This window comes from Scyliorhinus torazame, chromosome 10 (genome assembly GCF_047496885.1).
Source record: "Scyliorhinus torazame isolate Kashiwa2021f chromosome 10, sScyTor2.1, whole genome shotgun sequence".
In the NCBI taxonomy this organism is placed as follows: Eukaryota; Metazoa; Chordata; class Chondrichthyes; order Carcharhiniformes; family Scyliorhinidae; genus Scyliorhinus; species Scyliorhinus torazame.
Window position 1 is genome coordinate 43,818,081 of NC_092716.1, and position 21,901 is coordinate 43,839,981.

At 41.4% G+C, this 21,901-nt stretch overlaps 1 protein-coding gene and 1 long non-coding RNA gene across 7 annotated transcripts in view; one reads left to right on the plus strand and one right to left on the minus strand.

The window, feature by feature from the left end:
• Positions 1-21,798, plus strand: part of LOC140430525 (uncharacterized) — a 35,894-nt gene extending 14,096 nt beyond the window's left edge. The window contains exon 2 of the long non-coding RNA XR_011949445.1: positions 20,287-21,798. This is a non-coding gene — a long non-coding RNA (uncharacterized lncRNA). The remainder of the gene's footprint in view (positions 1-20,286) is intronic.
• ankrd11 (ankyrin repeat domain 11) overlaps positions 15,464-21,901 on the minus strand; it is a 252,452-nt gene continuing 246,014 nt past the window's right edge. For all 6 annotated transcript variants that reach the window (XM_072518040.1, XM_072518041.1, XM_072518042.1 and 3 more), the window contains one exon: positions 15,464-21,246. In XM_072518040.1, coding sequence (XP_072374141.1) covers positions 21,061-21,246 — 186 coding nt within the window. In that variant the 3' untranslated portion in view covers positions 15,464-21,060. The remainder of the gene's footprint in view (positions 21,247-21,901) is intronic.

A 21,901-nucleotide genomic window follows, 5' to 3' on the forward strand; every position in this document is an offset into this window, starting at 1 on the left:
CTCCGTAACCCAAACCCCACCTAACGTTTTGGACACTAAGGGACAATTTAGCATGGCCAATCCACCTAGCCTGCACATCTTTGGACTGTGGGAGGAAACCGGAGCACCAGGAGGAAACCTACGCAGACACGGGGAGAACGTGCAAACTCCACACCGACAGTTACTGGAGGCCGGAATTGAACCCAAGTCCCTGGAGCTGTGAGGCAGCAGTACTAACCACTTTGCCACCGAACCGCCCTTCAGGCAGGAATCAACCTTCGGACGTACAGCAGCGATATTATACCATTGCTTGGGGTGTTATAGGTACACATTGTGTATTATGCCAAGAAGCAAGAGCACGGTTCCTGGTAATAAATACACATGGACCTGGTCTACTAGGGCTCAACTTGCTCAGGAAACTTCAGCTGAACTGGGGTGAAATAAAGCACACAAAAGGTGACAGAGGACATCATTCAGAAACATCCTGAGGTTTTCAAAGACGAACTGGGTACATTACAGGGCACTACAATAAAATTGTTCGTAGATCCTCAGGCTACTTCCTTTTTCAAACCGAGGACAGTGCCCTACACCAAGAAAGGAAAAGTGGAGGAGTTGATGGAGTCACCAGTGTTACCGTGTAGATCAAAGCATAGTCGCAAAGCTCCTGAAGACTGATGTATAATTAAGGTATTAGTATAATTGTATTTTTGTCTTTAAGGTGGATTCAAATTTAAGGGGGGGGGGGGAAAGAGAGAAGTATTATAGAGCGTTATTATTCTTATTTAAATCCGTTGCTGATGTCATCAGTAAGTGCCATGATTTCATTAGTTCTTGTTGTTACCGGTGTTTGTTCGTATTTTACTACCGTTCTAATTCTGTTGTTATTTTGATGTTCAGCTAGCTGCTCCCACGTTTGAGTTCATTCTGCCTACATATTAAATAAGATTAACTTTATTAACAACTGTTTTTGACTACTCTTCTGTGGTCAAGTTACCACACAATGTATGTATAATTTTAAAAAGCAAGCATATATTTGAATGCTACCCTCACACACTTGTTATTGGAGAAGCTGCTGCAATGTCTGCCAGTTTTCAGAGGCAGGATGACACCAAGTCCCACTGTTATGATCTTGGCCCAGACCCTCAAGTTTTTGCTATGATTTGGTTAGGGACAGTGACCCATTGTTTCAAATAGACATCGTTCGAGACCAAAGGTATTTTCAAAGACAATAAAGGCACAAGATTCCATAGATTGTGAACAAACAAAATAAACTTCACTATACAAGGTTAGAAAGATAAAACAATTTACAATCTTATACTCCAACATTTAGAGTTAACATGAGGTACATGTGAATTAGCATGCAAACTGTGGTTGTATACTCCACACTGCAGTATAAATGGCAAATGTGACCAAGACAGATCCCAGATTTTTCAGCAACCCACTCAGATGTCAGTAAACACAGAGTCAACCAATTTCATCGATAGTCTGTCTCTTTCATGAGGGATTCCAGCCATCACCTTTGAAAATCTAACCTCGAAATTCTCAAATGTCAGAATCGCAGAATAATAGTGCAGAAGAGGCCCTCCGACCAATGGAGATGAAAAACATCTGACCTGCCTAACTAATCCCATTTACCAGCAGTTGGCCCATAACCTTGAATGTTACGATGTGCCAAGTGCTCATTCAGGTACTTTTAAAGGATGTGAGGCAACCCACCTCTATCACCCTCCCAGGCGATGCAGTCCAGACCGTCACAACCCTCTGGGTAAAAATGTTTTTCCTCAAATTCCCTCCTAAACCTTCACTCCTTACCTTAAACTGGTGTCCCCTCAACTAACTAACCCTTCAACTAAAGGGAAGAGCTGCGCTCCCTATTCACCATCACTCCAACCTGGACTGCCTCAATGACTGCTTGCAGTCCAGGATTTCAATTTTGTCTCCCGAGGTTATGGTCCCTTTGTCGCCTGAATTTGCCCTCGAGCTCCAACCCACAGGCGCAACTTCAGCTATGCAGAGCACAAAGCCACTCCTCCAAAGTTACCTTTGGCCAATAGGCCTGCAGCATAGGCCAACATTTTGCTGCCTGCTCAGACCTCCAGGACTTCCCCTGAGCCCTCTAAACTTGAAGTGTGCCAGCAGCGGCACTTCTGCTGCTTGGAGCCTCTTTTTTTTGCTCCTTTCCTGGTGGTTACTCCTGGTGGTCTGTTCTCTCTCTCTCTTGGGGACCTCTCCCTTGAAATGATCTGTAATGCCTATCAAAACACTTCCAGAAGGTCCCATCCTTTTTACTGGGCAGGAAAAGTGTATCAAGCATTGGAGTATCCTGTACTTTAAGCGTTACCTTCTGCACAGACTCCTAATTTACAGAGAACAAGGGGACATCACTCCCCCAACATTAAATCAGAACAAGAAAGATCTGGAAAAAAATCCATCTGGTATCTTCAGGCTCAATGGACTTTCTCTGCAATTTAAATGCAGGACCAACTCCACAAGGGCCATAAGCAAATGGCAGCCAGTAAAGGGACAACATGTGGCTTGAGGTTGCAAACCAAATGGATACGGTTAATTGATTAAAATAGTGAAATCCCAGTGGGCATGTTTGCACAACAGACCTTTCCTCAGATTGCCACCTTGCCATGGTGGAGAGGCTTGAGTATTCTGTTGATCCCGAGAGCAAAGCCGTCAAGAGTTTAAAGCTCTGGCAGGGTTACCTATGATGGTAAAGTTGGTGGGGAGGAACCAGACAAAGCGCAATCCAAAACCAGTTCTCAACGGTGGATCAGGCGGAAGATACTCGCATAATATCAATGGCTGCGATGAAGGCTGCAGCAAGGAGGAGATCCCCAGTCATCGAGGTTTCCTTGCCACTGGAACTGGACCTACTCTCTGTAAAGGACATTGTGTCTGCTGATGTGCAACGGCATACCCACTTTAAAAGATGTCCTGCACCAGGCGTCTACTGAGAGGAAACCAGAACCCCCCTCCCTCCCACACACAGACAAGCCCTCTGCGGCGATCGACAAGAGGTGATGAGGACAGAGCCATGAGATTTGGAAATCTCTAGCTTCGGACTGGCATGTAGGCGGTGGAGTTTGATTCAGTCATCTCGCTGCTGAAATAGGATCAGGATGTGTTTCGGCAGCTTTCTTCACAACTGAGCAGCCTTCTTCAGGATCCACTCTGCTCACCCGCATGGGGAAAAGGCTAGAAAAGGTGCCCTCAAAATGGTCTGTTCCATCCTCAAACTGCAGGCTCATCCACCATCAAAGTTAACCTGAATTTTGGAACCTGGAATGTATGAACGCTCATGGAGAATGAGCAAAACAATAGATTGAAACTGAGAACTGCACTTGTTGCCTGTGAACTCAGGCACTTCAACATTGACGTCACTGCCCTGCTATAAACCAGAGGAGCAGGCAAAGGGAAGATGGTGGTGGTTACACCTTCTGGGGAAGAAAACATGACGATCAGCCCAGGACCCATGCAATTGATTTGCCATCAAGAACAAACTCGTCAACTGACTCTTGGAACTCCATCCCAGGATCAATGACCACCTCATGACCCTCCATCTACAATTTGACAAGAACCAGCAGGCAACGGTCGTGAGGGCCTACACCCCTAACCTTTGATGTCAATGATGAGTCAAAAGCTTCTACACCACCCTGGGCACCATACTCTTCAATATTCCTTTTTAAAAAAAATTTAAAGTATTCAATTATTCTTTTCCAATTAAGGGGCAATTTAACATGGCCAATCCACCTACTCTGCACATCTTTGGGTTGTGGGGGTGAGACCCACGCAGACACAGGGACAATGTGAAACTCCTCAGACAATGACCCAGGGCCGAGATTTGAACCCAGATCCTCAGTGCCGTAGGCAGCAGTGCTAACCACTTATCTCCAACATTCCTAAGGAAGATAAGATCATCCTCCTTGGGCACTTCAATGCCAGGGTTGGGAAGGACTCTCAAATTTGGAAAGCAACCATTGGTAAAGAAGTTGGGAATTGCAACTCCAACAGGGTTCACCTGCTCGCCAAATGTGCGGATTGTCATGGTTCTGCCAAAAAGACAAGTTCAAGACTTCCTATACACATCCACAATCAAAGCACTGGCACATGATCGAATTTGCCATCGTCCAATCCAGAGACCAAAAGGATGTCCTCATCACCAAAGCCGCCACATTCCGGCACCTGTTCGGGGAGGCTTGTACGGGAACCGCTGGGCCGGTCAAGTGCTTAGGATATCAGTGTCCCAACTGCCAAAGCAAATCTTTTTTGCCCAGCTTCCGAACAAGAGGAAGTCAAAGGAAGCGCTTCAAAGACACCCTGAAGGCTTAGCTCAAGAAATGCAACTTCAACGTCAACACCTGGGAGCCCTTGCTTAGAAGTGACCTACTTGGAGGGACCGGTGAAGGGGCACAATTCTTCGAGGACACCCAATGACAAGGAGCCTGAGAAAGTGATCTCGAGTCAAGGACGACCCCACCTCGGGAAACATCTGCCAGGTGTACAGTTGAAGATATGGCTCTAGGATTGAGCTCATCAGCCATTCCAGAACCCACAGAACCCATGACAAGAAACACAGAATTTCTTGGTCAATCAAACTCATTAGCCAGTGGTCGGCGAAGACGATCAGACAGTAATCAGGATCAGAACTAAGAACAGAAAAGTCTGGAAATGTGGAGCTTGTTCAAGGAACAGCTACTGCGTGTCCTTGATAAGTATGTACCTGTCAGGCAGGGAGGAAGTGGTCGAGCAAGGGAACCGTGGTTTACTAAGGCAGTCGAAATACTTGTCAAGAGGAAGAAGGAGGCTTATGTAAAGATGAGACGTGAAGATTCAGTTAGGGTGCTTGAGAGTTACAAGTTAGCCAGGAAGGACCTAAAGAGAGAGCTAAGAAGAGCCAGGAGGGGACATGAGAATACTTTGGCAGGTAGGATCAAGGATAACCCTAAAGCTTTCTCTAGATATGTCAGGAATAAACAAATGACTAGGGTAAGAGTAGGGCCAGTCAAGGACTGTAGTGGGAAGTTGTGCCTGGAGTCCGAAGAGATAGGAGAGGTGCTAAATGAATATTTTTCGTCCGTATTCACACAGGAAAAAGACAATGTTGCCAAGGAGAATACTGAGATTCAGGCTACTAGACTAGAAGGGCTTGAGATTCATAAGGAGGTGGTGTTAGCAATTCTAGAAAGTGTGAAAGTAGATAAGTGGCCTGGGCCGGATGGGATTTATCCTAGGATTCTCTGGGAAGCTAGGGAGGAGATTGCTGAGCCTTTGGCTTTGATCTTTAAGTCATCTTTGTCTACAGGAATAGTGCCAGAAGATTGGAGGATAGCAAATGTTGTCCCCTTGTTCAAGAAGGGGAGTAGAGACAACCCCAGTAATTATGGACCAGTGTGCTTTACTTCTGTTGTGGGCAAATTCTTGGAAAGGTTTCTAAGAGATAGGATGTATAATCATCTGGAAAGGAATAATTTGATTCGAGATAGTCAACATGGTTTTGTGAAGGGTAGGTCGTGCCTCACAGACCTTATTGAGTTCTTTGAGAAGGTGACCAAACAGGTGGATGAGGGTAAAGCAGTTGATGTGGTGTATCTGGATTTCAGTGAAGCGTTTGATAAGATTCCCCACGGTATGCTACTGCAGAAAATACAGAGGCATGGGATTCAGGGTGATTTAGCAGTTTGGATCAGAAATTGGCTAGCTGGAAGAAGACAAAGGGTGGTGGTTGATGGGAAGTGTTCAGACTGGAGTCCAGTTACTAGTGGTGTACCACAAGGATCTGTTTGTCATTTTTATAAATGACCTGGAGGAGGGCGTAGAAGGATGGGCGAGTAAATTTGCAGATGACACTAAAGTCGGTGGAGTTGGGAACAGTGCGGAAGGATGTTACAAGTTACAGAGGGACATAGATAAGCTGCAGCGCTGGGCTGAGAGGTGGCAAATGGAGTTTAATGCAGAAAAGTGTGAGGTGATTCATTTTGGAAAGAACAACAGGAAGACAGAATACTGGGCTAATGGTAAGATTCTTGGCAGTGTGGATGAGCAGAGAGATCTCGGTATCCATGTACATAGATCCCTGAAAGTTGCCACCCAGGTTGAGAGGGTTGTTAAGGCATACGGTGTGTTAGCTTTTATAGGTAGAGGGATTGAGTTTCGGAGCCATGAGGTCATGTTGCAGCTGTACAAAACTCTGGTGCGGCCGCATTTGGAGTATTGCGTGCAATTCTGGTCGACGCATTATAGGAAGGATGTGGAAGCATTGGAAAGGGTGCAGAGGAGATTTACCAGAATGTTGCCTGGTATGGAGGGAAGATCTTATGAGGAAAGGCTGAGGGACTTGAGGCTGTTTTCGTTAGAGAGAAGAAGGTTAAGAGGTGACTTAATTGAGGCATACAAAATGATCAGAGGATTGGATAGGGTGGACAATGAGAGCCTTTTTCCTCGGATGGTGATGTCTAGCACGAGGGGACATAGCTTTAAATTGAGGGGAGATAGATATAGGACAGATGTCAGAGGTAGGTTCTTTACTCAGAGAGTAGTAAGGGCATGGAATGCCCTGCCTGCAACAGTAGTGGACTCGCCAACACTAAGGGCATTCAAATGGTCATTGGATAGACATTTGGACGATAAGGGAATAGTGTAGATGGGCTTTAGAGTGGTTTCACAGGTCGGCGCAACATCGAGGGCCGAAGGGCCTGTACTGCGCTGTAATGTTCTATTTCAATCAGAACACCCAGACCTGAAATGTTAACACTGTTTCTCCCACCACATGCTGCCTGGATTTGCTGAGCAGTTGTGGAATTTTCAATATTTTGCTTTTGTATCAGTATGCTGGGTTAATGAACTGAAGATCCAATTATCCAGATGGGAATATGTTGTGGTGATAATGGAGACATGGTTCAATAAAGGGCAGGACCGGATACTAAATATTCCTGGATGTAACATCCGAGTGTATGCCATAGGCTTCCAACTAGTGGGAAATATATAGGAAGAACATTTTGCAACAAAATGACAGAGGTGCAAAACCTACAGCATTGTTAGAAAAGGGGTCCTTGAACTATTACTATCCGAGTTTATATTATGATAAAGGGCAGAGAAGGTGAAGCATTTCAAAATTGTGTTCAGGAACATTTTCTACATCGGTATGTTTCCAGTCTGGTGAGAAAGGAGAATTGCTGGTTTTGATTCTGGAGAAAGAGGAGAGACAAATGGCCACAAGTATCGATTAGGGGAACATTTAGGGATCAGTGATCATTGTATCAGAGGATTTAGGCTAGCTATAGAAAAGTTTAAATGGAAAAATCCCAGATTTCCTTCTTAAAACTTGTGAACCAGCTGTTTTCTTTAATGAAAGCTGGTAGTCTTTTGGTCACTGTTACTGAGACAAGCTCTTTTAAGAAGAACAAAGAACAGTACAGCACAGGAACAGGCCCTTCAGCCCTCCAAGCCTGGACCGATAATGATGCCTGCCAAAACTAAAACCTTCTGCACTTCAGGAGTCCATATCCCTCTCTTCCCATCCTATTCTTAAACGCCACTAGCATATCTACTTCCACCATTTCTCTTGGCAGCGGGTTCCAGGCACTCTCCAATCTGTGTAAAAAAAACTTGCCTTGCATATATCCTCTAAACTTTCATGCTCGCCTCACACCTTGAACTGATGTCCCCTAATAATTGACTTTTCCATCCTGGGAAAAAGAATCTCGACTATCCACGCCACTCAATTTTGTCATCCCTCAACCTCCATCGTTCCAGTGAAAACAATCCAAGTTTATTCAACCTCTCCTCATAGCTAATACCCTCCAGACCAGGCAACATCCAGGTAAACCTCTCTGTACCCTCTCCAAAGCATCCACATCCTTCTGGTAGTGTAGCGACCAGAATTTTACGCAATAGTCCAAATGTGGATGAACCAAGGTTCTGTACAGCTGAAGCATGACTTGCCAATTTTTATACTCAATGCCCCAACCAATGAAGGCAAGCATGTCGTATGCTTTGTTGACCGACTTATCCACCTGCGCTGCCAATTTGTGATCTGTGGAACTGTACACTCAGATCTCTCTGCCCGTCAATACTCCCAAGGGTTCCACCATTTACTGTATAATTTCCACTTGTACTGGACGTTCCAAAATGCATTACCTTACATTTGTCCGGATTAAACTCCATTGGTCATTTCTCTGCCCAAATCTCCAACCGACCTGTATCCTCCAACAGTCCTCTTCACTATCCGCAACTCCACTAATCTTTGTGTCGTCCGCAAACTTAATAATCAGACCAGCTACATTTTCCTCCAAATCATTTATATATACTATGAACAACAAAGGTCCCTACAGAACACAAGTCACGGCCTTACATTCAGAAAAGCAAGGGCAGCAGGGTGGCGTAGTGGGTTAGCCCTGCTGCCTCACGGCGCCCGAGGTCCCAGGTTCGACCCCGGCTCTGGGTCACTGTCCGTGTGGAGTTTGCACATTCTCCCAGTGTTTGAATGGGTTTCGCACCCACAACCCAAAGATGTGCAGGGTAGGTAGATTGGCCATGCTAAATTGCCCCTTAATTGGAAAAAATGAATTGGGTATTCTAAATTTTTTTTTTTTTTTAAAAAAGCACCCTTCCACCGCTACACTCTATCTTCTATGACGAGCTAGTTCTGTACCATCTTGTCAGCTCACCTCCGGATCCCGTGTGACTTCACCTTTTGTACCAGTCTGCCATGAGGGACTTTGTCCAAGGCTTTACTATAGTCCATGTAAACAACATCCACTGCCCTTCCTTCTTCACTTCCATAAAAAACACTAGAGGGAGCACCGGAGATGTCATGATATGCAAACATGCAGCTAATGAACACTTAGAATAGGACACAACCAATGAGCAGTCAAGACACCTAGAGGTGGCATTACTACAAGGGGGCAAACCACAACCTATATAAAAGGACAGGGCACACATGCTCTTTCTTTCCACAGGCGATACTTGGAGAGAAGGACAGGGGCAGTTCAGAAGCATCACACCCACCATGTGGCTGAGAGCAGACTGCTTAGTGAGACTGAGTTGCGATAGCAAGATTAGCAGGAGTTGAACTCAGAGAACTGTGCTAATGGTTCAATAAATCACATTGAACTTACTTCAAAGTCTGGAGTATCTTTTGGTCAAAGCTGCATCGAGTTGCAGCCTGAATTATTCCAGAGTACATAACACAACACTTATCACTAATAAGTCCTTTTGTTTCCAAATGTGCCGAAGAATCTTTTCCAATAATTTATTTATCACTGACGCAAGGCTCATCAGCCCATAATTTCCTGGAGTATTCCTTTATTTTTGAAAAAAGTATTTTTATTCCAATTTTCAACATTTTATAAAAAATACACAACATATAAACCCGCTCCCCACACAATAAGAACCCCTCCCCCTTTTTCCCTCCTTAACCCTTAACAGTTGACGGTAACCAACCCCCCAAAAAGCAGAATGAACAATCCCAACTCTTGTAGAACCCATCACTTTCCCCCTGCCGCACCCCTGCGGGAAAATTTCATCTTCTCCAGGACTAAGAACTCCAATAGTTCCCCCCCCCCCCCCGCCATGCTGAACCACAGGATGGAGAAGCTGACCTCCATGCCTACAGGACCCGCCTTCGAGAAAGCAGCGAGGTGAAGGCTAAAACATCTGCCCCCCCCCCCCAACCCATCTTTGTGGGCTGGTTCAGCACAGGGTTAATTAGCTGGCTTTTAAAGCAGACCAAGGCAGTAACTTCATTGAAGCCTACTTGTGACAATAAGCGATTATTATATTATTATTGTTATACATGTCCTTTCTAGTTGGCCTGGAAACATACAGCTATAGAAAATTTTCCTAAACACATTCAAGGAACTTGATCTTGCGATCAGGACCTGATAAGGATGGCAGGCATAGTGGAAGGCCAGGGAATTATTACTCATTAAGGACATGACTAGGGCATCTGACGGCAGAATAAGGAGCAGGGAGATCAGGCAAAGGGCCAATAATGCAACTGAAATTTAGCAGCACCATCGTGGGCCCAAGTTCATGACAATGACTGATGGGACAGAGAAACACGAACTTGCCAAAAGGGGAACTCCAGGAAACATTTTTAAACTGGATTTTTAAAGAAAAAAGTACAAAAACAGGTTACAGCTAAAAAAAAGTTTTGTTTAAAGGGAAGCTTTAATTCTCCATACCTGACAGGAGCCTGAGAAAATAATTGGTTCATGGCGACATACAGTGGGCATAACCTGCAGTTGCCCACAGACTAGTTTGAAATAAAATGCAGTCATTATAAAACAGCAACCACCGTCACATTTCACATGGAACAGAGAAGCTGATACACCGTAGAAGAAACTGATACTGCAGATAAGTAGGATATTTTTAGAAGTGGATTTCCTCTTGGGAGGAAGTTGATGGCGTTTACTAAATTTAATAGATAGCACACAAATCTTTGCTGTTTCTTAAACAATCTTTTCAACAGGAGATTAGTAAAAACGAAGGAGCAAAATAAAATTGTGACATCCACCAGGCTATTCATGCTTTCCAAAAACATCAAGATGCAGTTAATTTTATGCAAAATGATTCCACTCACAGCAGTCTTATGAAATAGGTTAGCACTATAATAAGGCATGAGTGAAATACACTGGAGCGTACAAAATTACTCTCATTATAACAGCAGATTATGGAGCAATTCACTCTTGTATGGTTCTCCCCTGCCCCCACCCTCTTCACCTGACCAAGCACCACAGTAGTGCCAGACTGCCACGAGTGGCACTGCCACAGCACCAGTGGCAAGGTGCCTGAGTGGTTCCAGCAGAGTCAGGGTGCTACCCTGCGCAGGGGGCAACCTCCTGGGACCCTCCGATCACCTGGAAGACCCCCCGCACAAAGTGCCATTCCGTTTGGTCCCCGCTTGTAGGGACCAGTACTGAACTGTGAATTTTCCCTGTGTACCCGAACAGGCGCCGGAATGTGGCGACTAGGGGCTTTTCAGAGTAACTTCATTGCAGTGTTAATGTAAGCCTACTTGTGACAATAAAGATTATTTGCCAAATACTTATCCACAATGGACGGGATTCAGGTAGTGACATCTCACAAGATACTGTTAGATCTTACGAGGCATCGTGAGCCGAGTAGATCGCAGTAGATCATGTCCTAGCAATCCCAGTGGCTAACTCACCTCCAGACCTCCCAAAGCCTATCCATCATCTACATAGCACAAGTCAGGAGTGTAATGGAATACTTTCCAATTACCTGGGTAAGTGCAACTACAATAACACAAGTAGCTTGACCCCAAGCAGGACAACGCGCCTGTTTGATTGCTACCCCCTTCCACAACATTCAATCCCTCCACCACCGACGAACAATGGAAGCCATGTACTGCAGGAACACCCCCAAGGTTCTTTAGGCAGCCCCTTCCAAACCCACAGCCACTACCATCTAGGACAAGAGCAACAGATACCCGGGAACTCCACCACCTGGAGGTTCCCCTCCAAGTCATTCACCCTCCTGACTTAGAATTATATCACCGTTCCTTCACTGTCACGGGGTCAAAATCCTGGAACTCCCCCCCCCCCCCAACAGCATTGTTGGTGTATCTACATCTCAGAGACTGCAGTGGTTCAAGGCAGGGCACCACCAGGTTCTCAAGGGCAACTAGGGATGGACAATAAATGCTGATCTAGCCAGTGATGTTAATATCCCACAAATGAATATTTAGAGTAGTTGAACTGCTCACCCCACTCTTTTGCCGAAGGATAATGGGGCTCAAAGCAACTTACTCTATACCTCCAGGAATGAAAATGTGCCTAGTTAGCCTGAAAATTGAATCCTTTGGATGGGAAAGAGATAACCAAACACTTTCCATTTTGTTTATATGATGGCATAAAAGATTAAATATAATCTAGCAGTGAATGGTGGAGAGACCAGGTTGCAATTATATTTATCTTCAAGCAACTATAGTTCAGATCTTTTGCATCTATGAGGACTTTCGTGTGAACCAGGTCTCACCCCTGACCAATAGTTTCACACGTCATTAAACATAAAAAAACAAAACCACTTGCGGGAAATATTTTTTCAAATGACATTGTACGGTGGCACAGTGGTCACTGCTGTCTCATGGCGCCGGATTTGATCCTGGCCCTGGGTCACTGTCCGTGTGGGATTTGCACATTCTTCCCATGCCTGCGTGGGTCTCACCCCCACAACCCAAAGATATGCTGAGTAGGTGGACTGCCTATGCTAAATTGCCCCTTAATTGGAATTTAAAAAAAAATAAACTCAGCATCGCATTATGGTACAATGCCACCTAGTGCCAGTGTTGTAGTGATATTATGTAATTCATTTCAGCATGCAGGTAGTTGTGTGTATATCAAGTGATGTCATTGCACCGTGGATATGCAGGGGTCAATTCATCATGGCTGTGTACATGCATAATAAAGTCAGAAATGGGGATGTTTTTCGATGATTGCAACATTCAATATCATTCATGACTCATAGATACTGAAGCAGTCTACGTGTCTGCATGCAGCAAGACCTGGATAATATTCAGGCTTAAGCTGATAAATGCTAAATAACATTTGCACCACACAATGACCATCTCTGAATCCCCTACCATCAACTGCATGTTGCCAATGATCAGAAACGTGACCAACCATATAAATGAATATGAAAGCAGTTCAAGGATAGGAATTACCAAGTCCCTAAAGCCTGTCCACCATCAAGAAGGCACACATCATTTGCTTGATTCAATGCAACTTGATGAACACTCAAGAAGCTTGACCTCATTCAGAATAAAGCAGCATGTTCGATCAGCACCCCATCCACCATCACTTTCTGCATTCACTCCCTCCATCACCAAACCGGAAAGACTGCAGCATGCACCAGATACAACTACCCAAGTCTCTTCCCAGCAGCGTTCAAACTGGAGACCTCTATCAAACAGAAGAACAAGGGCACCAGGTGCTTGGGACCACCATTAACTGCAAGTTCCCCTCCAAGCCGCATACATCTCCACTTGGAACATCACCAACAAATGGGGCTAAAAGTAGATAAGTCCCCTGACCCTGATAGTTTGCATCCTAACAAACAAAGCTACAGAGGTATTGTTTGTAATTTTCCAAAAATCCTTTTGATTCTGGAGAAATACCAAAGGAATGAAAAACTGCCAATGGGACACCCCTATTCAAAAAAGGAGGTAGCAAAAAAGCGAGTAAACTATAGGCCGATTAGCCTAACATTAATTCTTGGAAAATGTTAGAATCCATTATTAAGGAAGTAATAGCACATTTGGAAAATCATAATCTATCCAATCAAGCAGAGTCAAGATAGCTTCATGAAAGGGAAATCTTATCTGACGAATTTATTAAATTTTTAGGTTGTCTCAACCAGAATGGATAGAGGGGAACCAGTTGATGTGTTGTATTTGGACTTCCAGAAAGCGTTCAACAAAGTACCTCACAAAAGGTGAAATCATAAGCTGACAGCCCATGGTATTGGAAGTAGTATATTGGCATGGATAGGGAATTGGATAATGGGCAGAAAACAGCAAGTGGCAATCAGGAGTTCTTTTCAAGTTTGGTGACCTGTAACAAGTGGTGTTCCACAGGGCTAGGACTGCAATGGTTTATAATATATTAATGACTTGAAGGAAGCTAATATAGTTATGGGGAAAGTCCAGGAAAGTGGCCCTGAGGAATGTCGGATCAGCCATGCTCCCATTTAATGGTGGAGCAGACTCGAGGGGCCGAATGGTCTAATCCTGTTCCTATTTCTTATGGTCTTATCCCATCACTGTTATATCATGAAAATCCCTGACTAACAGTGCTGTGGATGGATTTTCGCCACATAAGAACTAGGAACAGGAGTAGGCAATTCAGACCCTTGAGCCAGCTTCAACATTCAATAAGATGATAGCTGAATGAATTAAAAAATTCTGCCCATACCCAGCCTGGAAAATATAAGGGATTTGAAGGTGATTGTGTATTATGCATTATTCTGGCATTAGGTCTCTGAAGCACAAATCTTGAGCTACAGTTTTAGGAAAACAATGCAAATATAATAACAGGAATGTCAAAATGCCAAAGGAAAAATCAATATATCTCAAAAATGTGCAACATTATGCAGGTGAGAAAGTACTGGAAATAATTAGATATTAACAGCCGAGTTAATGTGTAATTTACTCTTTAAAAAAATCCTGTCGTTTATAATTACAAACAAGTCACCCACCTCGGTAACCATAAATGCTGTCACCATCTCCTGTTCCCATTTCTTCATTGCCAATTGGTCAAATTTGGGAATTTCCTACTGTGAAATATTCATTGCAGAAGAACCAACGGTGTGAAGACTGCAATGCTTCCAGAAAAAAGCTCAATAAATGTTGCAGTGCACACTTCTCAGAGAAAAGTTAAATTACTCTTTTCTCCACACCAGTTACTCGGGATGTGAAATCTATGATACATGGCCTAACAATGTATAATTTTAACGGAGAAAAATCTGCACCCTCCTTTGAAAAATCTTCAACCAGTTTTCTGTAGTGCAGAAAAAATTCACGCCTGACAATGCTTTTACAAGGAAACCATCGCTAAGCAGAACTGACATTTGTATCATCAGCAAAAAGCAACAACAGTCCGACCCAATAATACCTTTTAAACCACATATCATAGATTATCATAGAATTTACAGTGCAGAAGGAGGCCATTCGGCCCATTGAGTCTGCACCGGCTCTTGGAAAGAGCACCCTACCCAAGGTCAACACCTCCACCCTATCCCCATAACCCAGTAACCCCACCCAACACTAAGGGCAATTTTGGACACTAAGGGCAATTTATCATGGCCAATCCACCTAACATGCACATCTTTGGACTGTGGGAGGAAACCGGAGCACCCGGAGGAAACCCACGCATATACGGAGAGGATGTGCAGACTCCGCACAGACAGTGACCCAAGCCGGAATCGAACCTGGGACCCTGGAGCTGTGAAGCAATTGTGCTATCCACAATGCTACCGTGCTGCCCATATGGTGTTCAGATTTTCTCTACCTATGCCAATGCGTACTACTTATAATGTCAATACTGCCAAGAGAAATCATCCCCCAATTTTTAAGGATACCTCAAGTAGTGATCATTTTTCAACATTACATTTTAACAGGAATTATTCCGATAGCTGGAAAATTACAACAATATCAATAAAATGAATCTAAATTCATGAAGCAGATTTGACAATCTCATTTTAGAATTTTAACTTCCAACTTTAAGCATAGATCACATATGAGGCTGGTTTTTAAAAAAATGCTATGTGTCGTGTACCAGCAAGTTAAAAAAATTAACTTAGTAGTGGAGCCCACCAAGCAATATTTTCAGATTTACAATAGATATAGATTGGAAACTAAAGATTAGGTTCAATTATTTTGAATTATTTCTCCAAAAATGGCACTGGTTAAACCAAACAGGCGATGCACTTCACTAGTTACAAAACCAACACCAAATGATTTATTTTCATTTATTTACGAACATAATTTTTGAGGGACAACAGCATCTCTCTTCTCTCTGTACATGCAACTGTAGAAAATAACATTTGTTTTGCAGGAACTCATACAGCCAGTGACAGTACTGCAGCGGCGCACTGCCAAACGATATGTACACAATTAACCTACATTGTACAAAAAAATTACATTGTTACATCACCGATGGCATGTTTGCCACTTTTTTTGAAAAAACACATTCTACACAGTTTACTATTACAAAGGAGGATGTGAACCTGTGTTATTTACAGCTATGTACAATGTCTCATCCAGATGCAAGAACATTTACACATAGGAGACTTCAATCCATATACCACAGGTGTCAAAATAAAGAAAAAAGTTAATTGTCCTATTAACTAGAGGTGTGCAAAATTTTTTGGGCTATCATTGTTGGTCACCTTAAAATTTTAGCCTGGGTAATTGATAAGAGTGCTGGGCTTTTTAAAGTTTCCCAGTACTAGTAGTGTTCTTTAAGCATGAAATCAAAGTCCCATCTTTGAGAAACTAAACAAAGAATCAGAATATTCAAATATTTTTTTATAAAGTATTTTTATAGCTGTTCAGCCATCTTCAGCGGCTGATGTTAACATCTTATAGATATTAGCTGGTTTTGAAACTAGTTTAAGATACAGACATGACTGTAATCCACAAACGTACAAAATATAAATCAGCCGTTCATAGACAAAATATTGGCAGTTTTGCAATATTACCATGGAGTTGGGTTATGGAAGATTCAAAAACTTATTTTATTGTGATTCATTTAACCTCAGAAGTGGTCATAGTGCACCATAGAGTTATGATAAAAGACTAACACAAATTATTTTCACCCCAGTTCTTCCTTTTATATCTTGTGAATGATGAAAAATTCAGCAAATTTCTGAGAATGAAAGATTCCGCAATAAAACAGAAAAGCATGTAAATACATGTCTTTTCTTTAAATTGCAGCTCAGCATTAATTCAAAATGCCAGATAAGACATTGATTTTCACTGAAGGTTACAGAATGCATCATGAAGGGGACATGCTAATACTTTTAGGCAAAATTAAGGTGGGAAATAAAGAAAATACTATTAGTCATGTCCTGGTAATATCATTGTAGCATTATTTAAAAAAATTAATTGGTAGGATGCTTAGAAATATTGCCTTTTGCATTAGGAAAAGACGAAGGGCAGTACCCTGACAGAGCCCCATAATTCAAAATGAAGTGACCATGTCATGAAAAACAAGCTTTTTGCACATCTCTGCTAGGAACAATTCCCCATGCTTTATGAATGATATTATTTTTAAAGATAAAGTAGGGCTCAAACAATTTTTTAATTAGCATGGAATGTTCCAATTGTCATCACTCATTGTTATCTAGTATCATTCTCATTCCGTGCCCAACGATATATTGTGATAGTGACATTATACATTCCATACAAGCAATGTGACATTACATGCAATATCTGATGCTAGATAAGTCATAGACCAATGACAATGCCAGAATTGTTAAATACTGAAAATGAATACAGTACACTTCAGTTAGACAGAGACAGGGAGGGGAAAACAGCTATTTTAAAAAATCAGTTTGTATAGATGAAGGAAGGAACATTAAAGCAGCACAAAAATGATGGACCATCATATGTTATGTTGCAGCTTACGCTGGTTGTGCAAATAGCTAAAGCTGGAATCAACTCAAAAGGTTCATGTAACTTTTTTCAATACTAAGCCAGAGAGAATGGAATCTTAAAGAATTAGCAGTATGTAACGGACATGGTGCAAAGAAAATAAGTTATATTTGAGGCACAATAAACTGCCCCAGATAGACTTAGGGTGAAAACATTGACCGACTTAACTCCTAAAAAGGAAAAAGAATTTGGAAAAGGGGTAGTACCAAACCGAATGTGGCAATATTAAACTACCCGTTCTAGATAATGTTATATGTTCCAGAATAACCTGTTGGCTGGTCCACAAAAAGGAGATTTTACATTCAAACAGGTGGATTTTCTGGGCGCGCAAGGGGAGGAGAAAGCCTCAGAAATTAAGGAAATGTCACAGTTCAAAAATTAACTGAAGTTTAGCAAACACTTAACTCAGTGCACTGTATCTCATTGTTACAAAGATATTTTAGTAAATTGCCAGTCTGTCAGTATTTAAATATGGATGCGTATGCTGTATTGTTTGAGCCCTACATTCAAGAAATCCAGTTGCTAAAAGTGGTACACAATGCACGCAGTTCAACTGCTGACATTACAGAGTATAACATATGCCTGATTTACAATACATTTACTCTCCAAAAAGAAAGTACAACTAATCAAAATACAGTACAGAATAAGAATCGGACACTCAGAGGTTAGTGTAAACAATCAGAAATATTTCTTTTGCTGAGCTTTTGTATTCATTTTTCTACTCAATAATTATACAGATAAATTTCAGTTATTTCCAGGCACTAACTGAAGGACATTCTGCATATGTATGTACGCTCAGAAAAAACAATTTAATATTACCAAGGAGCCATCATAGTAATCAGGTAGTTCAAAATACATAATAGTTCTATTTTAATTAAGAAATAAGATAATGCCCTTAGTAAACCTAAAAAGGTTGGATTTATGTACTCCCAAAAAGTCAGCTTGCACAACATAAACCACATCTCAATATTTCCATTATGTAAAGACCTTTGTCAAGAAAACATTCACTAGTTCTGCACATTGCCACGATGTGCGCATCTTTAAGGTCTGCATCTGTTACATAATTGGATAGGAAGATAAACTGCGGTGATTTACAAATACTAATGAAATACAGTAGGTAACAGTGTTGCAATTATCTATCTTTCACTATTTTGTTCTGAATAAGTTAAGATAATTAACAGGTCTGGAAATCTTCATAATTTTCATTGATTTAAAAAAATGTATGATGTTTTGATTTAAATATTTGGATAACTGGTGTGTTAAGTACACTTCTGCAGCAATTTAAAAATAGTCAACATGAACTCACTGATTATAATGTTAGCTCATCTAATTAAAAACTAAGATTACGATTCTTAAAATGCCACTAATAAGCCAGCCGCTACTGGATAACAGTTGCAGCAGCGGCGAATTTATTGGGGGACAGAACAGATAACTGCTGGTTGTTGTTCTACATTACTTATGAGGTGAACCACATTGGGCTATTTTTCAAACTGCATATTGGATACATGATTTCCCCCTTTTAACTTTAATCTTAAATTGTTCGGCTTCATTGTAAAACAAAGCCGACATACGGTGGCTCACAATGCAGCTAACAAGCATTCATGTTTGGACTCAGTGGGGTTAGAAAAATTATGTCCATTACAAATCTATAAATAGGGAAAGTGATTTGATACAACACAATATCCTTTGTCAAATCCTGCAGATCTATACATTTAATAGATCACAGACAAGTACAGGTGAAGGAAGCCATTTGTATTATTCTCAAGAGGAGTATTCAGAGATTTTGGCCTCCACTATGCAATTCAAGACCATTCCTGGTATTGACCACTTGCTGCATTGTAAAGTGCCTTTGGACCGCAGTCTTGAATTTGCTTTTTAAAAAACCGGTATGTACTTGTGTGTGTAGTCAAAATGTATGGCCTGGGAACTGTAATTTCACATTAACTTACAGACTGTTAAAATGCAGGTTTCTGAGATCTGAGTGACAAGTCACTTGCCCAGAATCAAAACAGATCTCGTCTCCCCTGAAATCCAATAATGAGGAAATTTGTTTTTTCTGAAGGTGTTCTAAAATGTGTCAGATGTTTGAAATCCAGTATATGCAAGCTAACAAAGAGACACACATCTTTCAAGAATGGTTATCTTTCTTCATGAGGGGTTTTGTACACAGGAACTAAATATTTGAAATAGTGCACCTTCTTTGTGATATTGCTGTAGATTAATAAAACTTAATTAATAAAAGCATAATGTTCCTTAGTTCTGGACATAATATTCTTGCAAGGATCGGTATCTTCCTGATTACTCAAACTCTTGCTTAAATTATATTAAATAAAAAAACAAATAGTGTAACATTACTTGGTATGCATATACCTCACAAAGGCAGAAACAACATTTCAAATACTCATTCGCATTTTACACTGGGTGACTAATGTGGCATTTGTCTTCAATCTAATTTTTATCTGTTGAATTAGAATCAGTGCTTTTTGAAAGTTACTGTGCAGTAGTTTTACCTTTATGGAAACATGTAAACATCTAGCAAAGAAACTACACAGTTTCGTAATAAAGTTGAAGGGGCTACTCCACACAGCAACTTAGTGTAAAATCTTTGAGTAACTAAATGAACTTTGTTGCAGACACAACACAAAGCTATTCCATTGCAAAGATGTGACTTTCCAAATGTTTAGCAGTAAAACAATGAGCATTTCAAAATTTTTGGCCCATTTTCCAAACTGAAATGAAAGTGCCATCTAAAAAAAACTGTACATACTGAGGAATTTTTCTTTTTTACACTTAGCTCTGAAAAGTGATATTACAGTATGGGAACTTATTTACAACTGTGCAGTAATGTGTGGCAAAATAAATTATCTAAAGGCAGCCATTGCCATCATAGTACACTGGTTAATGTATATAAAAACTGTACAGCTTTTAAGGAATATATTTTTAAAACTGTTTAGTATTGGCTCTGTAGTGTCAAGTGATGCTCTCTGCTAGTTAAGAGAAGCAATGAATGCCCAAAAATTAAAATGGGGTGGTAGGTGGGGAAGAAATAAAGCATACTCAGTGGCCTTGCCATAAAATTGCTTCTTCAACAGGGCTTCTTACCGAGTTATTTTTGTTCACAGGAGTAACGGAATTGCAGTCAACAGCAGAGCTCGTGTCACACGGCCAATTTTGGACTTGAGTGCACGCAAAGGACATAATTGGAAGTTATTAGATGACTGAGGAGGCAACACTTTCCCTTTCGAAATAAACTGATTATGACTGCAAGCTCTATGTTTTTAAATCTATAACTTAATTCAGAATGCACGGAAAACGTCTTTCTTTCTGACTTCTGACCTCAACTTGGATGAATGAAGTTTAAATATAACCACATTTTGGTGCAAATTTCATCAGGTACCCAACCTGTCTGTATTAAACAGAGATATGCAAAACTGCTACTCCTTTTCCCCACATCTCAATAGTAAGGCAGAAATTACTATAATCTTCAACGTATATTACCAAATGGTCATTGCATTTGTCCTGCGAAAAAGTATGTGATCAAGATCACTGGTATGCCAGCAAGCACATCATGCTATGTCCCACTGTTCTGCACTTTGACATGAGTATACAACTTTTGGCTTGCTACTTTCCAGTTTAGTGTGCAGGCTGTAATTGCTTAAGTTTCTTTACATCTGAACCACTGACCTGTCTTGACATCCTTCTTTCCTGCAGAAGTGATATCTAAAATCTGTGAAAAGTGCAATATAGTTTAAATGATGCTTCCTCCTCATGAAACAGGGAATCATTAGCAAGCAGCACTTAAGGATTTTAAAGAAAAAAAAAACTTGAACTAATGTTCCTTTGGGAAGTATCCCATTTTGTGCAACAAATGGTTCCCAACCACATGATAAACATGGTCATGCTGGCAGAAGCATAAAGTCATCATTCACATCAACCATTGGCACATAGAAGGAAGGGACCTCGCTGACACATAGGGACTTGTGTCCGGCTGGGTCAAGCTCCTGCACTTTTAGCTGCCATTCCATTCGTTGGACTGCATTCAGTGCAGCTGCCTCATGCTGTTGTCGCATTAATAAACATGTCTGCCAAGAAAAGGTAAAGAATATTATTTCAAGAAATTGGTAAACAAATCATCTTCTACAACATGAAGTTCACTTTCACCCTATTTCACTCATTTTAAAATAGAATTTTGGTTGGCAGCAATAAGTTTGTTTGTAATTTGGATCCGTTATTCAATGGCTCAAGTGGGTTTTTTTCCAATAGTTTCTTTAGAAGGAGACTATTTACTCTTCAAGGAAAAATAAAATGCTTTCAGCTTTCTTCCAACATATTTTAGACTTGTTGGGTTTCATATTTTTGGCTCTAAATGGGGAGGGGAGGGGGTAGGTCTATTCCGATTCCTAAATTACTCGAACTACCTCTGCCAGTTGCAAGGAGGCATACCATAGTGGTTCACAAATAGCAGCTTTGTATGATTTTTCCTTCCATCTTCCAGAGACATGCTACAAGCATCACTGTGATTCCCAGTTCATGGTGTAGCGTACTGGCCCTTCAATAAGTAATGCCATTGAATGGAACTCTGGTTTTTAATGCAACATTTTCCTAAATAAAATGTCCACAATTGACATTATAAAGTCTGTTTTTCTAATCGTTCATTGATATTGAAACTTCATTCTTAATGTTTGTGTGCAAATTACAAATTTTACATACAATACGAATGGTATTCCTGACTAATAC